This window comes from Myzus persicae, unplaced genomic scaffold (assembly GCF_001856785.1).
Source record: "Myzus persicae strain clone G006 unplaced genomic scaffold, MPER_G0061.0, whole genome shotgun sequence".
NCBI classification, from domain to species: Eukaryota; Metazoa; Arthropoda; class Insecta; order Hemiptera; family Aphididae; genus Myzus; species Myzus persicae.
The window spans coordinates 77041-97998 of NW_019102393.1; the positions used below are offsets into that span (position 1 = coordinate 77041).

A 20958-nucleotide genomic window follows, 5' to 3' on the forward strand; every position below is an offset into this window, starting at 1 on the left:
TTTTTTTTTTTTCCACCTGCTTTATAATATATTATTTTAAATAATGTACGCGCGAGATGTGGGACAAAGTAAAAACGATGGTGTTGGCGGTAGTCAATAACTCATTCGAGCGAGCAATCAAAGAGGATAGCCTGTCAGAATCCAGCACTAAATCAACGACAAGCCATTCCATTACTGTATGGAAAATTGGGTGATGGGCGGGCAGGCGTTAGGGGGTGGGGGTGTTGAGACGCGGGAGAAGAGTGTTCTCCGCCGTCGACCCTAGCGACCGGTGATTCTCGAATTTCAATTAACCCGGACTACAAATCAAACAGCTTAAACACGAAAGTGACAAGAAAAGGCAACCCGACCCACACTGCCGCGCCCGTCACAGTCACTACAACCGCCTCCGCCGCCGTCCAAAAGCTTTCCTCTATATACACACAACAATATTGCCGCGGCGCAAAATATCAAACCGGACAAAGAAAATGCATTAATTTTCCCAAAGTCGTTTCCCCGCGAGGTGTATACGCGGCGCCGGTGTATATATAACATGTATAATGCAATGAATAAAACTACCACGCGCGGTGTTAATAAATAAACGTGGACATTATTGCGAGTTCATTTATACAAACGCCGCCGTCGTTATACATTATTATATCGTCGCGGCGAAAAACGCGTCTGAGCCGTATAATAAAATTCCGGGGTGCCGGGGTGTGCGGGGTTGACACTCGCCCCGCCGCCGCCCGAGTTGATACGAGCACAATATATTATTATTATTATTATTATTATTATTATACGTATATTCGTGCATACATGTATTAGTGCGTGCTCGCGATTGTCCGGGGCTGGCGTGATTCCGACTCCCCGTCACTATATTATAACCACCCTTTAACTCCGAGAGACTAACGACATCGTTTCGACCGCGAGACTCGATGTTTTCGCAATTAATTTGTCTCGGGCGCGATGGCAAATGATTTCGTCATTAATCACACACCCTCTGGCCAGGCCACGACGGCGGCAGCGGTAATAGTGGACAAAGTACTATTATACTTCCGCGGGAGCCATCACGCTTCCTACTGCCGCGCCGACACTGAAAATGCTGCCACGACTGTTGCAGGTATTACTGCGACTTATTTATGTCGCGGAATCTGTGTTATTATAACGACGTTTTAATACGATTTTTTAAGCGGCTCGAAGTTAGAAAAAAAATAATAGTAATAATCAGGTGCCTCCGAATTAAAAACCGTTTTGTCCGGGATTAATTGGTCGGACAGAACGATCCTTTTCATTACCTATGTAGCTAATAAGCGGTGTTCTTAAGCGTCATCACTTTATAGATCTCGTTTACTTATTATAGCTCTCTCTGTCGTCCGTTCTATATCATACCTATATAAGTTTGTCGCTTATTTCGGCGGCTCCGATCGAATCGACGACGACCAAGCTAGTTTTTGCAATAACGTACAATAATGGCAGTCATACCTAATAATAATAATTATTATTATTATACGACGAGTGCGTGTGCGTATAATGATATGATATATAAAACCGGGTAATGGGATACCCGGCCGGGTCGGTCGGCTGCAGATAAATAATAATAATAACAATAATAATAATAACGATAAAACTGCGGCGGCAGTCGTTGCCCCCCCCCTCCACCCGCACCTAGATCCACTCCACGAGTACGTCGCAGCCCCACGATGTCTTTTCTCGGAGCAGGCGATATCTCGCGCCCGACCTAATGTGAATTATAATAGTCACGTAACGATTAAAATTAAATCCCCCCCCCCCCAATGGCCGCTCGTATCGTATACACGCGAACACATATTATAATAGTCGTCGCCGAACAGGTGCCATACCGTATACGGCGGCGGTGTCTCCGCCGTTAATACCCCGCCCCAGCCCAAATGTGCCAGTGTATGCGCGTCACACGACGCCTATATAAACGGTCTGAATAAACATTGTTAACCGCGCCGGGGCCCCGCCGTGTGCAGGACCGTGTTTATGGTAATCGTCGTTAAGCCGGTGCGTTTCGTTTTGATTCCTCCGCAGCGCCGGAAGAGGATTTTCGGACACATATTATCGGAGACTGCTGCAGAGGAGGGGGCGGCGGGAGAGTGAGTGAGCGAGAGAGACGGGTCGACGGCGGAGTCGCGGGTGGCGGAGTGGGGTGTATAATGTGCGTATATATTACACACACACAAAACAGAGAGACACACATAGAGATGATCGTATGTATATGTATGAGTGTGTGTGTGTGTGTGTGTGTGTGTGTGTAAGAGGCCCCGCGGTTCTCTAGCGAGCGCAGCAACACATTGAGATAATGGTTTTAAACTAAAATGATGTAGATATCATAAACGGCGGCGGCGGTCCCTTAGTTCTGTTGTTGGTCGTATACCGGGGACATAATCCCTTCTACGCGGAGCGCCAGAACGCATTATCGTAATTAATGACTTTTGTTTGAATCCTTTATTAAATTTAACGCCTGAATATTGTTATGGTTATTTTGCCCAGGACCTTTTCCAGTGGGCACGTCGTGTGCGGCGCTCGTGTGGGCTGTGTGTGTGTGTGTGTGCATGTGTGCCCGCGTAATGTCCAGCCGGACACGGCGTCTGTGTGTGTGTGTGTGTGTGTGTGTGTTGCGAGTGTAAGCGCGAAATTATTATTATCATTATTATTATTATTATTATTGTTATTATGGCCGTGTGTCCGCGCGCAACGGTTGTTTTGCATGGAAATCGACTGTACGGTACCGAACATTAGACGGTTATATCCGCCGCCGCAACCGTCGCCTCTGACTCCATCGCCACCACCTCCACCGGCCGACCGACCACCGTTTCTCCTAAACGACTGCTACTTCCACTTTTGCGTGTAATGTGTGAACACACGTGTAAGTGTATTTGTTTGTGCAGCGTAATGTGCACTGAGTGTATACACTGCCACTGTGTCCAGTTTCACAGTTACTGCACACCCGCGACTGATTTCGAACTTTGTGTTTCGCTCGTCTCTCAGGACGACGCGTTTTTCATAGAAAATTCGGTACGACGTTCAAACCCTCCGACCGTACACATTCGTATATCAACGGTTTTGTATTACGGTGTAATATTATACAAAAACCAATTCGTTAAACTTAAGTTCAACTACGTTTAGAGTTCTCAGCCACCTCGGTCGGTTCTATATGAGTTGGATTTGTATTTTCGTCCAATATAGGAAAAATAAAAAAATCTCTCAAGACCGAAAGGCGAATGCTGAAGTTATTAATTATAATGAAATATTTAAATCGTTATTCGTTACTATCGATGTGGTATTTTTTCGTAAACGTACGTATTGCATTGAGGTTCAAAAAAACATTGAATAAAAAAAAAAAATAGAGTATTTGTTTATATCACGAATTTATGCAAGCCCTTGTTCATTGCTACGAGATTGTCCATTTTCAGAAGACTCTAGATATCACTAAAAACTACGAAAAAAAATCCACTTGATCCGAGCGTGCTTCCGTAAGCACTTAATTTTAATTTTTTTTATTGAATGTTCGTTTAATGTACATAATTTTTTTTTTTTACTCTAAAAAAATCTACTCTAATTTTTAGTATCTTGAAAATGCATTCAGTCACTATGTAGTCATTGTGTCATAAAATATAATGGTATATGTAAACAAATAATTGCACTTGATATCATGTTTTGCATTATGTGCTAGAAATTATAAACTTTTAACAAACCGTACTGCAATAACTAAACACATCATATTAAAATACAACATGAAATACTGGAAAAACGACCCTCTCGACCGCCGAGTAGCTAAATAGCATATCCAAAACGCCGTGACACATACGAGTATTTAATATTTATGTTATTGAAATGCATTACATACATATTACATACATATAGTACATACATGATACATACATACATACATACATACACACGTACATACATATATATATATATATAAACATACATACATACATACATACATATACATACAAGCATACATACAAACATACATACATGCACAAACAACGTGCATTATATATAATAAAATGTTTAATTATATTTTTTAATTAAATTTGCTATTCTATTTTAAGTGTACGACGACTTTGATTTTCACTAAAATAAGGTTCATTGAATTGAGCAATGTATTTAATTTACATACAAAGTTGAAAATTTTTATATTATTATAAAAATATTAGTTTTCATAAACTCAATTTTCCTATCGATAACCTCATAGTTTTTCATAATAAACATGAAACAATTATAAACGAAAAATTATTGAAGTTCAAATAGTAAGCGTCGTTAATAACCTATAGAAATTATGGCCGTGGATTAACGTAGAAGAAAAATGACAGTTCATAAAACATTTTCAATCAAACATTTTTTATTATATTTAAATTATTCAACTGTTCACAATAACATATTATTAATTATATTTAATGAGATTAACTTCAGGGCCCGAGAAAGTAATACTTTAAAAAACTCTAGGCCGTACGGTAGTGGTGTCATAATAATGACATGAATTCATAAAATAAAAAATTCTTAACATACTTTTAAGTTTTTAACTCATTAAAATGTGAAAATAGTTTTCAACGCGATTGCAAAAATAAACGTAACGTGACGTTGGCGACATCAAGTAATACGACATGCAATATTGTCCAGTCATTTGTATGAAATAAAATATTATAATAACATATTATTTTGTGGCGCTTAACACTCTCTTGGTCGGCTCTATATAACGTTCTGCATAACATAAAATAATATTGTTGTCCAAGTAATATTTTCTGTGTCGAGAATTTTTTCATTTAGTTGTGCATTCGATCAACGCTATAAAATCATTATTATTTCATTCGAAACCGTGGCACACATTATTTCAAAATTATCCAGGCGTTATCCTCCTGCTGTTTTGAATAAAAGAAAGTAAAAAAACATACCTTTCCAATATTGTTTGTTTCTGCACAACGATTTACGATTCCAATAAATCATTTTGCTGATACACCTTTGCGAAGTGCGCTCTCGTGAGGTAGACGTAATTTTTTTTTTTTTGTAACTGAGTGCTAATTACGGCAGTAACACCTAAATCATGGCAGACTGTGGCGGTGAAACTTTGTTACAGGAACTGATAAGAAACTGATACAGCCTTGATTGCACATAATTCACGTTCTACCTCATTAAGCAGCACCGGGAACCTTCAAAAAAAGTACGAGAGAGGGAGATGGGGATGCGAACAGTGTGTGAGAGAGAGAGAAAGAGAGCCGAGCGACCGAGTTAAGAGTCAAGCAAGGTGTAATCGGGCCGCCTGATCAAAACGGAAAAGAGAGAGGAGAAATCGACGTGAACCCGTCGGATGACAAATGTATATTAAATCCCAACTAAAAGCCATTAAGGGCCCACCCGCTCCTGGCCTAGCAGTTTTGCTAAAATCTTAGCACCCCGTGCTCTGTACTCGCAGCACAAATTATTGTTTAAGTTTCTCTCGTCCGGTCCATACACTACCCGAGCGGTGCACAGATATCCGCCCGGCAGCCGCAGGAATTCGCTCGCATCAGTTTTGCCTTCCCCACCCCTCCAAAACTTTGCGCCTTAAATCAGATATCTTTCGAGTTGTACCCAATACCGTGAATTATGACGCATGAAGATATTGGCCCTCTGCCCCCGCCGCCGCCCACACACACACCGCGAGTTGATTTTAACGACCTTAGTTGGAACCGTTCAACAATGTGTGTAATATAATATTCAATGCGCTCACCACCGGTGGCGGTCGTTCCTGAAAAGTTATATATACATATATATTATATGGAAGTCTTATTGGGACGTATATACGACGACGACGTGGCCGCCACCGCCATCGTCTTGGCAAAACAATATAATATAATACATCCAAGTGCATTCCTCGAAAACAACACTGGCCAAAGATAATAATATTGTTATTGTAGGCGTCGACATTTATAATATTAGATTCCAAATATTGTACGTATATATCCGGTCTCCTATTATTTTAACTCGAACACATATCGCAACAACAATAACCGCCAACTAATCGAGTCGATAGGACGAAGTAACAATTATTATAATATTATATATTATTCAAACCTAAGTAATAACACTCTTCAATGTGTTACGGTCGCTTGTTCAGTGTATGCACACACATAATATAGAACTTTGTTGTCTCTATATAGTAGGACGGTGTAGAGCCGATGTTTAAACTATATTATTAATTACGTATTAAACAACCACTTAGTTTTCAAAGCGAAATACTTTCAAAAAATGTGCTTTTCAATCCGTTAGTCGTCCTGGAAAAAATTTTTATGCATAGGAATTATTATTTTAAATACATATTTTTATATCTGTTAATATTTTATATTATTTAAGTTTATATTGTACGAGTCCTAAAGAAAAAAATCCTTTTGCGGCGGAGAAAATATGTTTTTAGGAATATGACGTTTCATTCTTCCTTGAAATGTTATTTTCGTAGGTCGTATATTTATGTTAAACATAAAACTTTTTATTTTTATTTAAACTTTGAGTAATTCAATTTGCTCGACAATTGTTTTTACAAGAAAATTACTGGAGAGTTGTTTAAGAGTCTTTCGGTGACAGTTTAAAAAAAATACAAAATATAAAATACAAAATTCATCATTCAACCGTGGAAACTGTCATCACTGCGTGCAGAAAGTTCATTAACGCTGTCAATCCAAAAGAATCGTCTAATTTATTATCTGACCGTCAAGAAACGTTTAAAAAATAATCACCCAGAAAAAATTACGAAGGCAGTATGCGTATACAACGGCGTGGGATGTGATGGAATAAAACTTTGCCAGCTGTCAACGTGAACGCAGTTGACATAAATAAAATATTAAATTAAAAATAAAGAAGGAGACCGCCGTTGTCATTCAGTTGCTGACTAATTATTCAATTTTTTAACTCCGCTGTTAAAGTAGAACGAAGGTTCTCGAAGTGTATCACAAGTCGGTTTCGTTTAACAAAAGTTTGATTGAATAAAACAGCTTAATGCGGCTCTGTTATTATTTTAAATTCTGAGCGAAGCGATGAATGTATTGATTTTACAATGATGTGTGTTTTTGTATTCATTATTTATTTATTTTTTGGTTTTTTGACTGGCATCAAGGTTTGGGGTACTCAAAGTGTTTCAATTTTCGTCTACAGAAACTTTTCTAGTAGGAAAGTAAATCTGGTTGGTGGAGTTAGCGACAGGAAAAACACACAACAAATTAAAGAACAACGAGAATTTTTACACAAAACCAGTTTTAAAAAAAGTCGGTTTCGGTTTCTAGAGTTACTCTAAAAATACGACCACAAATTTATGACATTTTCCAAGAATATTTGGGTTAGAATTTTCTAATAGGAATAATATTATATTTTCTAATATTATCTTATAGGAATATGTCATTTTCGGTTATTTTTTGGTTTTTTTAAACTATCAATAAAGACATTTTTCACCCCGTCAAAAAACTTGAAAGTATAATACAAGGTTTCCTCGTAGGTTGTTGTCAGTGGAAATTAAAAAAAAAATTCCAACATTTTTTTGCAGAGAGTTGTACCTGTATAAAATAAACGATGAATAAAATGCATAATATTTATTCAGTATAATAACGTTACATAGAAAATTTATAAATGGTATTTCTTGTACTTCAATTTTGGTAAGGTATTTATTAGTAGACTTCCGGCAGCAATTACCCAATGGTGCTCCCGCCATCCGTAATACTTCGAGCAGGAACACAGGCGTATCACAAGCTGTGCTCAAATACACGACTACTGACGGAATAAAGAGATCAGCCGACCACCGATCTGTATCTATTATTTGCAGTAATTCTACAATGGTCAAAAAAGGGCGCCAACACTTCCAGCATGACTACTCGAGCCTTCCGCCTGTTCTTCTCAAACCGAAAACCGGAGTATCACAAGCAGCTCTCAAATACACAGCTAGAGACAGGATAAAGAGAACGACTCTGCTTCACAGCTGAGCCGTGGGTCTTAACTAACATTTCAGATTGGAGTATACAGATTGAATTTTTTATACATTTTTTTGAAGTACATTGACCTTTTTCATTAGTTGCAGTATATTAAATTTTGGACCCCCGAGCTTCGGACCCGTGATGTGAAAACGTGAGCATTAGTTTGTACTCGTATGTGGCATTATAGTTTATTGAATTTCATGCCTTTAAAATACATTGACCAGAATCACTTTTATATCCCGTGATGAAAATGAATGTATTAAGATAATTAAGATTTTCATAGCGAACATGCGAGTAATATTATGAGCCAAAAAATGTCAATGATTTATACAATAATATAACATATTATTACATAATATCGTTAAAAATTATTTGGTTCATAATATTATGTTTGCTATTGAAATATTCACCTATTATTTTCATACGTTCATTTTCATGCCGAGAGATAAAATTTGTAACGGCTTAACATTTGTCTGGAATGAAAATGAACGTATTAAAATGATAAAGTAAAGATTGCAATAGCAGAAATAGAAGTATTAACCAAAGAAATCTAATGATTTATATAATAATATAACATATTATTACATAATATCGTTAAAAAATGGTTGGTTAATAATATTATGTTTGCTATTGAAATCTTTACTTATTATTTTAACAAGTCATTTTCATGCCGAGAGAGACAAATTTGACCGTTTATTGGCCAGCGTATTTCAAACGTTTGAAACTCAATAGGCTGCAATCCAGAAGTAAACTCCTAAATTGAAGTAGAAAAAATAATTAGCTTGAGGTGACTTCATTTTCACTTCTTCGCTTCACTGCGGATTTGGTGTGTAGCGAGTTGTGGAATACGGAGGGGCGTCGTGTAAGTAAGTGACTTTGGTTTCGCCGAGAAGGAGAGGCGTTCGTCCAAGCTCTCCTTTTTTGGCACAGGTCGGTGCTCTGCCAATCGCTTTATCCTGTCTGTAGCTGTGTATTTAAGAGCTGCTTTTGGTACTCCGGTTTTTGGTTTGGGCGGAGCAGGGCGAGGGGGTGCCACTCGAGTAGTCCTGCTGGAAGTGTTGGCGCCCTTTTTTAACCACGGAAGTGGGCGGCGAACTACTGCAAAATAATAGGTACGATGTAATTAGATGATATAATACTCCATTGATAGTATTGAGAAATTGAAATGCTTTGCATGAAAATAAAAAACGACAGCAAATCAAGTGAAAAAGAGCTGAGGTCACTGGTCTAGATGTGTACTGAAATTATTCTGCGTAGGTACCTATAAGTGTTTTTTTATATTAATCATCCGATAAAGGTTTTTTTTCGAGAAAGGGTTGAATACAGTATTTTATTGCTAGAGTTAGGTTACTACCGGGTATGGTAAGATTGATATTTTGGGGGTCCTATCGCGTTCCCCTAGCTAGACAGCACTGCTACAACCCACACAAACATTTGCAACGATAATAATATTATTGCACGATTTTCGCATATGAGAACTTGTACCGTTAGCGCTAAAGTTGGTTACCTTGGTTGGTGGCAGCCATCGAACTGAGTGGTTTACCAAAATAAGCCTCCGGATCATCATAGTTTCGGTGCACCACATACGGACAACAACTAAAACTCAATCCCAGTTGGGTGACATGCCGTGGCTTCGGAATCGAGCGCGATGGTGCATTTTGGCTGACGGCGACCAGCAGAGGATTGTCATCTATCATCATGCGATCTGAGCCCGAGTCAACGGACAAGGCTTGATCCGTGTTCTCCTCGCCACTAATATGAGATTCGATAAAAGCCATCCAGTCCTTGTCCGTCGGTTTGAACGGCATATTTTTCAACAAACGTTGAGCGATAAAATCAAAATTTGAAATTTTATTTTTAAAATATTTGTAATATGGTTTTAAAACTATGTAGACTTTTATGGTATATTGAATTAAAAATGTGTCACTGATATAATATAATATATTGAAATCGTTTTTAAGGTTGCTCGGTGATGTAACTATGGATCAAATATTTTATTATTTAACATAACATAAGAAATTATTATAGCCATGACTGTCTAAGATGCTGTTCTATTCGTATGTACATCGTACATAATAATATATTAAACCACTGCAGTGTTAACGCCAATCGTTTAGCAGGTATATTTCTTCATAAGACATTACAACCATTTTATTATTAAGACATTAAATCAGTCAAAACATCAAAGTATATAATATTTATTAATTTAAAATCTGATTTCAAACACTAATTCGTTCTGTGAAAATCATCACTGCATTAGCTTGATTATTAACTTTATAAAAAAAAATACCAATTCAAATTGTAAAATTTTATTTAGAGCTCGTTTAAGCACTTGATTTTTTTCTTTTTAGTGTTTGGTATATTCAAGTTATTCAGTCATAATATCTTGACGGAAGCATTTAAAATAAGATTAAATTTTATATCGTTCAATTTCGAAAACATTCAACGAAAATTAACTGTTTGATAAGCATAAGTTACATAGACAAAAGGGTATAAGCTTATAGATTTGTTGTTTTTAATCATACAATCTATACATTAGTGGTACAAGAAGCATGACTGGTTATAAAATAACAAAAAAGACATGTTCGTTTGTTGAAGAAACCATCCAACGACAGCATTTAAGCCATAAACTAGGTTGTCGAGGTTAAAGCAATACCCAACTAATTATAATACCAACCGCGGACTTCTGAGAATACTAAACAGTTTCAATCATTTCGAGAAAAATGTGACGGTCAGATTACTTTATTTTCAAAAATTACTAGAGTTAATCTATTTTGTCCAAAAAAACAAAATGTTATCGTGTCAGGTTATAGATTTCAATTAAACACACTGCATTATTAAATTATTATTATGGACGGGCAAATCAAAGATGTCTGGTGAAACGTAATTAATATATATCTACATTTTAGTGACCTAAAATAAGCTATTGGGACACTAATAAGTTGTAATCGTTATGGCTGACGAACAAAATATTATAGTGCTCCAAAGCAAGTTAAGACTTGAACAGCCCTTGAAATGTGTACACAGAAATTATGTACCTGTCTTGCCTACACAACACGCCATCTAATCTCGAAAATTCTACAGAATTTAATATTCGTATTTTAATTACACTAAAACTATACCTAACCAGTAATCTATAATCGTGGTTATATATTTCAAATGTCTTAAGAGCACAATATCACAGTAAACGTGTTTGTCTTTTTCACTAAACTTAATTTTTGGTGGGGTTTTCGATGATTGTCATTTTAAAGCCAGGTATGTGTAATTATATTATTATTTTATAATTTACGTCTCACGCCCAACATGTATAAAATGTCTGCTTATTCGATTTAGGATGGTATATTTAATGGTGGTATTTAATGTGCCATAAAATTTATTTATTTATTTATTTTATTTTATTCTTCACGAAGATAATGGGACACACTGAACATGTTCGTTTGTTATGCCAAGGTATTAAGTATACCATTAAATCAAATTCTTAAAACAAATTTTTAATTAAATTATTATTCAATTCGTGTTAAAAGATAAGTTTTTTTTAATTTAAAAGAAAACACACTAATTTGCATAACACTCGGGTACATTTCAAATGTTTGAAATTCCTTCGAACATTTTAAAAGCTCGTCTTTTGTTCGATTATTGGTGAATACAGATTCCGTATACTCATTTTTAACAACATGCTCCTTGGTGTACAGACTTGATCACATCTCAACTGTTATATTTACTTTATTTTGTACTTCGTGGCATTATATTATCATAAAAAATATCATTTTAAAGCTCTTAATACAATAATTGTAGGTCCATTTTACTTTGATAGGTCACTTAAGTAAGCTAATAATATTAAACTACAATCATAATTGATATTGGATGGTAACTAATCATATTTCAATAAAAAATATAAGAATATATTTATTTTACAGAATTATATTTACTAAATTCATGTGTTTACAACGCTGTTTTGCAAGCCTGGTCATAAACGAGTTTAAAAGTTAAAGTTAAGTTAATTTTAACTTTTTAACTTAACTTTTTCAAATTTATTTTCATTACTTAACTGATTTTTATTGATATAAACTTAATGAAATCCAAATTAAGTTAGGTTACGAATAATTAAATAATAAATATAATTAAAATATTATTATTGATGATACAAATTGTATATTTATTTTGTATTAATTTTAACCACATTACTGAGTGGTTACATTTGTGTATTAAAAAAAAAATAATAATAAATAAGTAAGTTTCCATATAACTTGTTAACCTAACTGAATTTAAAAAAAAAATAGGATAACTACTCACTTAAAAAATTATCATTAATTTGCCAAGGCTTTGCTTGTGTGAGTGCTATTAAAAGATTTCATTTTCGTGTTAATACTCCGGCAGCAGATTTATTGTATACGATTTGTCTACTGAAATCGTTAAGACAAAAGTGGTAGTGTAGTTTTGTTTTTATTTGTTTGTATAATATGCTAACATACAAAAATATAATGAAAACTTAAGTTGGTTCCTGTACGCATTCATATCGTTTATTGATCCGGCGGGCTAAACAATCAAATACTTTAGGCTGGTATAGCGAAAGTATTATCGGTGCTTAACCTTAAAAAATAATTAAGTTGCCGTCAAAACATTTTCCGAACTTTTCTCGTCAAGAGTCGCGAACAGATGGCGTGTATACGCGTCAAAACAATATCATATATTTTATGGGAATAATAATTGAACGCGTGTACCGTGCACTGGTTAAATACCGTAGCCCGTTTAAGTGCGTCAAAACCCAAACTATTGCGTATGACCGCAGTACGAGACAGTAACGACTGGAATGGATTTCATAATATATAATAATAATAATAATAATAATAATAATAATATTGAAATATCGACACAGAATTTCTTCCCGTTGATAATGACACGTATCGCCCTTTGGCACCACCGAGTCTAAACATATAGACATGTATAATATATCATTCTCTAATCCTGCGATTGCGTACAGTTGGCAGCGGTGGCGGGGCCAGAGGTGGTGTCGTTATTATGTATAACTATTATTATTATTATTATTATTATTATTATTATTAACCCTCTCGCCCGCGTAAAGCGTCACCCTCGTCCTCTCGTCCGACCGCGCTGGCCGGCGAAAGGCGAATACTCACTATACCTACCTGTGAACAGCTAGCTATATACACATAATATGCATAATATTGAAATTATTAATAAAGGCGTCGACGTTTTAAGTCCGGAGGACGTGCCGCGAGGGCGAGACGCTCGGCAAAGACTTGGTTCGTGTGTAGGCTTGTCGTGTGACGTCGTGGCGGGTGGGCTTGCGGTTCACGTGCATCTATACACGCGAGATTATAATATAATTATTATTATCAATATTATGTGTATTATTATAATATTAGAAACGTCGTCGTCGTCGTTAACCGCAGGGGATTCGCTTTGCTAATTACGAGGTGTCTACCGTTAATATGCGTCTCGTCAAAGAGTAAATATTATTATATTAGGTGTATGGTGTGCACAACAAAGCTCCGCGAGCACCTTTACCACACCTAGCCAGCTATATTATGGAGAAAGAGGCCAGGGTGGTTGGCGCTCTGAAATAATATATATGTATTATATATTGTATACCTCTTGTGCAGGTCACTATTGTGCGTTGTTAGCAATTCCGTTTGGGGTGCCGCCGCGAGATCAAACGACGGCCGTGGCGACGGCGACGACGACAACGACGACGACCTCCACCAGCCACTGCAGCCGTTATTAATTGATATATCAAATATTCACGCAGACTACCGCCGATTTCCATCGAAATTGGGTCACCGCCGCCATCGGTCGGTCTCCTCAACCCACCCAATCCGTATATCCGCACCATACACACACCTACGGGTGCGCTGTTCAATAAATCAACCAGCCTCGAAAGTGTATAATAACCCGTGTAGGTAAAGCGCAAAATTATAGTCACCAAACTCACCAGAACTCGCCACCCACCACCCCTACAACGACCACCTGGAAAGGATCCGTTCGTTAATTATTATTGTATAGGTACGTGTATGAATTTCGACCCGTCCTGTACGCGTGACACGTGCAGCAGGTCGTAATCGGTAAAGGTACTGCAGTTATTTTTAAATGAGTTGTATTAGGAAATATTTCATTTTCTTACTAATATGTTTTTTTATTGTAAAAGTTATTATTTTATTTTTATTCAATAAACGAGTTGTAACAAAAAACATTTTGACTTACCTCAGTGTCACAGCTAACATTTCCTTAGGTTGAATACAGTCCCTCATTTTAGTATTCTGCCGCTGAATACTACATTTCAGCCGGTTATGGAGTTCGTCAAAGGATGAAATAGACATGCGGAAATAGTTGAAAAATTTATTTTCATCTGCAAGTAAATCTTCAAATAGCGAGTTAAATGTGCCCATGACATTTCTTCGTTCATTAATTGGGTGCACCCAGTACTTACGAACACGTTGTTTTCTACGTAATCGCAAACGACGGTACAAAAGCCACATGGCAATGATGCGTTTTCGACTCATGTTGAAATCCAACTGAGTTAAAACAGATAAAATATAACTAAACGTAGACGATTCACGGGGGAAAAACCGTCTTGTGTGAAAACAACGTCCGTGCGGAGAAAAATCGTACGAATAAAATCCGCACGGACGAAACCGTCCTGTGTGAAATGGCCCTATGACGTACACATCGGGTGGTTTCCGTTAAAATGTTTTCCAAAACTTGTGTCCTCTGAAAACGATGTTTTTTCTTGACCGTGACGGACGCCGATTACAGCGATGATTATTTTGAATGACTCCATTCGACTTAGATTTATCATAAAGTTTACCTAAATCATATCTGTCGAGTTATTAATACGAAAGTTATCTCGGCACTCGAGTTCGTCGCATATGTATCATATATTTTATCAGTAGCGAATGAGCATTATCAGCTGTTTTGCTAGATTTTTAAATACCTGCACCGTCTCAATAACCACGCTGTACAATATGCATAACACCTGTTCAGCACGATTTTCGGAAGAAAAACGTGACGACCATTGCGCAAAGGCTCTAAGCGTGTGTACTTTGTTCCGCTATACGCTTCCGGAAATATAAAATAGGTCGCCGAACTCGTTCGGGACAGCCGACGACGGTCGCGGTCGTTTCGTATAATATAATACAACGTTGTTATTAGTTATTATTATTATTATTACATCGTGTCCCGGTCGTGCGTTGTCGTTATTATATTATTATTAAGAAACCATATGTTTGCCGGACCGGGCACGTACGTATCTGTAAATCTGACACGGAGAATTAAGACGGTTATGTCTGCGGCTTTGGAATGGGCCAATTTCCGCACGGGACCGTTTAGGATACATATATATATATATATGTATGTATGTATGTATGTATGTATGTATGTATGTATGTATGTATGTATGTATCTAAGAAAACCGGGAATAAAGAGTGCGTGGTGCGACGGAAGAGAAAACGAGTGCGATAAAATAAAATATATATTATTATATATAAAGGAACGAGAAATATTATTGGAGTCGCGCGGGGCGGCGAAAAATAGACAATCAACCGGGGCGTACTGCTATATATACGGCACCAGATGGGTCGCCCGTTTTGCCTTCGCGTCTCACTCACGTCTCACTCAACCCCGCAAACACTCACCGATCCTTGCACGACTCTTATACGTGTGCGTATACGAATATAAGGGCCTCGGCGATATTCCCTCGTAAACTCCGCTGCCGCTCTCAAATCGCCTACGTCACCGCGCTTCTTTGTATGGATGGAAATCTCGGGTACGACAGCGCAAACTTTGCGACAATATTGGATCGACACGGTAGTACTACGATATTATACGACGAGTGCTACCGCACGCACACCTACAATAAATACACATATATATTTATGGACGTGTGTGCATGTGTGTGTGGGACTTGTTCGGTGCCCTCTTCCCGCCGTGTGATTGGTTATCCGTGTGCAATTTGTTTTGATCGAGGCGCGCGGCGTGCGCGACCGGAAGTCGGACGAAATTTGATTTAAGTTTCGCAGCGCCTTTATTGCACGGCGTGGCGGAAACGCATTGCGAGTGTCGTCTGCGTTGGATATTATTATTATTATTATTATTATTATTATTATTATTATTATGATACGCCCCGCCTGTAAATCGAATACTTTCTCCCCCGTAATATATATAGCGACGCTTTTTCCAAAACGAAATTCTCCTAAAATTGAAAATAATAAAAAAACACACACACACACGATTTCCAATAACCGTAAAACGCGCGTCGGGCGAAGGTACGACGATTGTGTTTTTTTTTTATTTTTTTTAATATCTCGCGAATATTTCAAATATATTCAAGAGACGTATATCTCGATCATTACCTATATTATATTGTATACACACATACATACACGAAAGTGTGCAAAAATAATAGTATATGCATATTACGTAATACCTGCACAATGATAAACTCTATCGATTTCATATATTTTTTTCATTTATTGGTTTTCATTAATGAGCAGCGCGGGAGACTTCAGTACCTATACCTAAGTATTACGCTCGAATATACCTTTCAAACAGTTATTGCACTTACGAAATTTGTGTTTTTATGGCTCAGTGTATAATATGCGCGTATAAAGTGCGAAGCTATCTGTATAAGTTTTAGGTACGGAGGATAAAAAAATAAAGTTTTTATCCAGGTCGTAATCACATAGTTAGAGACCGTGTTTAACAATGTCCGTAGCGCATTTCAGAATTTTTATACTCGCCCGTTGTATAAATTATACGGTATTGCGGCGTTTAAGTTTTTATTCGACGATAAATAAACGTCATAAAAAAAAGACGTAGGTACATATACGCAATGTTGTTGCACGGTAAGAAGGCACTTGACGTTATCGAAAGATTTTTTTTTTAATCGTTAACGCTTTTTTGTCGTTATTGTTATGGCGACAGTATAATAAATAATAATAGCTGGTGGATACTTACCAATTAGGTACCTGCCTATCGTGATGTATACGGTTGGATTAGAAAAATAATTCCGTATGCGTAATATCGCACCAATACATCAGGCACAATTAATAGGTGTCTGCCTGAACTACTAATAACGATATTATTCTTATAATCCATCGGTTATTATTATTCTGTTGTTTATTTCATGAACGCAAAACTGTCAAAGCCTTGTAAATTGGTGCTGTCATTTGTATGATACCTAACCTAACCTAAACGATATAGAACCATTTATACATGTGCGCGGTTTTTCTCTTATTCCATCGAGCTACTAGTTGACTTATTTTCTTCTCCATAACATGTCACGCTGCATGTACGTCAAAGTTTTGTCATACACATTTCATCACAGCAATAGTTGGTATTTTTATTTGTTTAATGTGATTTGTAAATGTCAAATGGTTTGAACGTTAAAATAAAACAATTTTACAATTTAATTAATAAGCTATAAAATGAAGAGGTTCATTTGAAAATAATTTGGTAGATATCTTACAAATTAATCGTACTGATATTTATAAAATATTAATGTAAAATGTTTTATTAATTTTCATTATAGGTTTTCATAAAGTTGTTGTAATGCTTTAAACAATCATTATAGTGTCCTTGTATTCATTTATTTTTCGATTTATTGGAAAATATAGAAATATATTATGTAAATACTTGAGAAAATTAATTATTAAAGATTTTTATTTTTTTTAAAAATTGGTAATACAAATTCAATTTTTTTAAATTGATAGGCAATACGGAAAAAAATAATTTTTTAGTTTCAATAATCTACAAAAAAAAAAGAAAAATAATTAAAGTGACATTTCGACAGAGAAAAAAATATTAATTAGAAAATAAATTATTACGACGGGGACAAACACGTGAGGCACTTACGTTTGAGGATTTTCAATTTATTTTTTTTTGTGCTGAAACCATTAAACAATAAGCCTTTATCGGAAGTATCTGCCCATGTTATCCTCGTAACAGAAAATTCAATTATTTTACTTAAACAAAAAAAATTCTAATCTATAATTTATGGTCTCATAAGTATGTTATATTTGTTAATAATCATATTATAATATTCTACTGTTGTGAATGTAAACATAATATGTAAATATTATATAACTACAGATGATTATAGATATGAATTATTTTTTGTATTTTATATTTTGATCACCGTTATCGCCATCTAGCTGGAATATTCGAACTATAAGTTAACTACCATCAATATTTCGTACACTCAGTGTTAGCATTGGAACAAAATAAAATAGCAGACAAGCAAGGTTTACTGGGAAAAACTTTATAGTTTTTTATTTTTTAAACGATGGACCCACACACTAAGCTCTGAAGATTTGTTTCAAGACATGCTTACCGCATTTGAGTGGCGAACTTTAATTTTGTCAGAGACTAGTCTCACATTTCACCCGTCCTACAGCCCGGTAACTCAGTAAAAGCATTCTCAGTAATATTGACATTCTATATAAATACTAAATTATCACCTATTGGCCGCTATCCACCCACTACCTTGCAGAAAAAAGTCAGAGACAGCCGGCTCCGGATTTCCTCCTTTGCCGTGTATACTATATACGTTATATTTTTAATTTACTTTTAAGAACAGTGTACACTAAATAGTACAATATAATATCTTTTAATTTTGACGTATTTTTGTCGTTTGGTTAATCGTTTGTCCTTCGAATATCTGCTGTCATAAATTAATATTATGAGTAGTTCCTACTATTGTCAGTCGTCACTATTTATCGATTGTTGATTATTCAGTAATCAATTAATTAAAACTTTAATGCCCGAATGCAATTTAGATGGACAAATGATATTGAATACCAATAATATTGTATAAAATACAATTGTACTCTTAACAACCTCTCGAAACACCGAAGAAAAATATTTTAAGTAATTCGTCTGTAAACTTCTTCCAAATTGAAATGTAAGAGTATGTATAATATTTAACAAAAGATACAAAAATTTCAACAACGAAAATTTATTTTGACAACACAATTTAAATGATACAATATATTGTCTTTGTAATATATTTACAGAGACGATAATTAACGTAATTAAATTATAGCTTTGTTTAGAAAGATAAATAATTTCCGTATTATTAAATATTCAAAAATATGATAGTAATAATATTATAACGACCATAACTTTAATTTATGCATTTAAAACGAAACAATTCAAACTCGGTAGAAACAAAAACACTGTATAAATTCTATTGGAACAATAATGTAAATTATGATTTCAACTTAAAATGTCTGCATGTGTGAATTATAATATTATTTAGGTACATGTTGTTTTTTAGCAAGTAACGTCGCACGACATTGATGTCTGTACCTATTATTAAAATAGAAAAATACAACAACTAGGTGATCAATTTAACGTAAGACACTCATAATATTTCAAAAAAATCCAACATTTTTTGAAAATATTTTTTTACATAGTTTTAAAACGTTAAAAAACACATATGAAAAAAATGTAATACTAAATTTCATATGATATTGTATGCATTTGATGTCATATGTTTTTACTATTTCTTATCATTGTTATTTTTTAAAATACAACGCAAATTTTTAATTTCTTATTCCAAAGCAGTATATTGTTTAGAGTACCTATACTTCAATACATAAAAATCGAATTTTGGTCGTATGGTTAATGCGTTGTAAACTTATAACTGATAAGTAGGTATTCAAAATTTCAGTAGTTAGTAGTGGAGTGGTACTGAGACATTCCACCAAATGTCGGTCCATTACTAAAACGATATACATTCTAAATACTCGTAACCAGGGTTCGGGACTTATAGAATTTGCATATCCATCGTAGGTGATGTAAGACATAGCGAAGTGATATCCAAATAAGTTTTTTTGTACGGAGAAATCAAATATGAAATTTTATTTTGTATATTTTCGCATATTTTGTGGGTTTTCGCATATTTTAGAGGTTTTTCCATATTTTTTTTTTGTTATACTGACGCGTATTGAACGATTTTTAACGATTGATGGATATTATTGTTCAAAATGTATTAGATTGCAACGTATCTGACACAAAAATGTTGCACATGAACGTTATTTATAAATACTCAAAAAAAACGAAAACCATGTAGTTATCTGAGTTGGTTAATTGAAAAGTGTCCGATATGCGTACTTATCTACATTCTTACATTTATATCGCTCGGCAAATTATGAAAATAATCTATCTATTGATCGATAACTTGCACCAGTGCATATTTTTTTTAGAACATTCAAAACCCAATTTTTAAGGATTTTTAAGGATTTTTAATTTTATTAATTAATAATTATATTTAAATTCCATTTTTTTAAATATTTATATGAAATAAATCCTTTTTTAATAACGTTTTTAGTGCTTTTTTTCATTTTTAGTGCATATTTTAAAATGTATAGGGTCATATATAGGCGCATATTTTGGTGCATTTTAGTGGTAAGTCCCAAACCCCGCTAGTAACTAATAAATTCCTTGAAATTCCTAAAATTTAATTTTTATAGATCCAGATTAACTAAATAATATTTTGCTAAGGAATACGAAATAAAAAATGTACTTTCTAATCAATAAAAACTTTAGATGTATTGGAAAAATGTTTTTTCCAAAAATGTTTGTTTTGTAACTTACCTTCCTTAAGATTATGCAAAATAAATATTTTTGAAAACGTTATTATTTCTAAGACAATAATTGTCTTATGTTAAAATGATATAATCTCGTGCGTGTTACATATAATATAATATATGTATATATATGCGTGTAAAAATCCTGGATATCTAAAATGCACGCTTTATACTCTGCACAGGTATTCTTTAATTCGAGAATCACAATCGTTCACAAAATATACTGAGCCGTGCCTTTAGAACTTTTTTTTTTGAAAGCACGAAAAATGTCTTAAACAAGTCAACTCCTAATTTGAAGAAGTTTCTCTAACAGTATCTTAACGACCGACGCACCGTGTCGGGTGTGGCAACACTAATCGCATTAATGCAACTTAATGCGTTTTCATACGGTGGGGGAAATTCTA

At 35.1% G+C, this 20958-nt stretch overlaps 1 protein-coding gene across 1 annotated transcript; it reads right to left on the reverse strand.

Annotated features, from left to right (window-relative positions):
* Nucleotides 1–8579: 8579 nt before the first annotated feature.
* On the reverse strand, nt 8580–10200 carry LOC111032004. Its single transcript, XM_022312158.1, has 2 exons — nt 9454–10200; nt 8580–9044 (listed from the first exon to the last, which is right to left on the reverse strand). The coding sequence occupies exons 1-2, from the start codon at nt 9752–9754 to the stop codon at nt 8746–8748; spliced, it is 600 nt and encodes a 199-aa protein (XP_022167850.1). The 5' UTR covers nt 9755–10200; the 3' UTR covers nt 8580–8745.
* Nucleotides 10201–20958: the final 10758 nt, after the last annotated feature.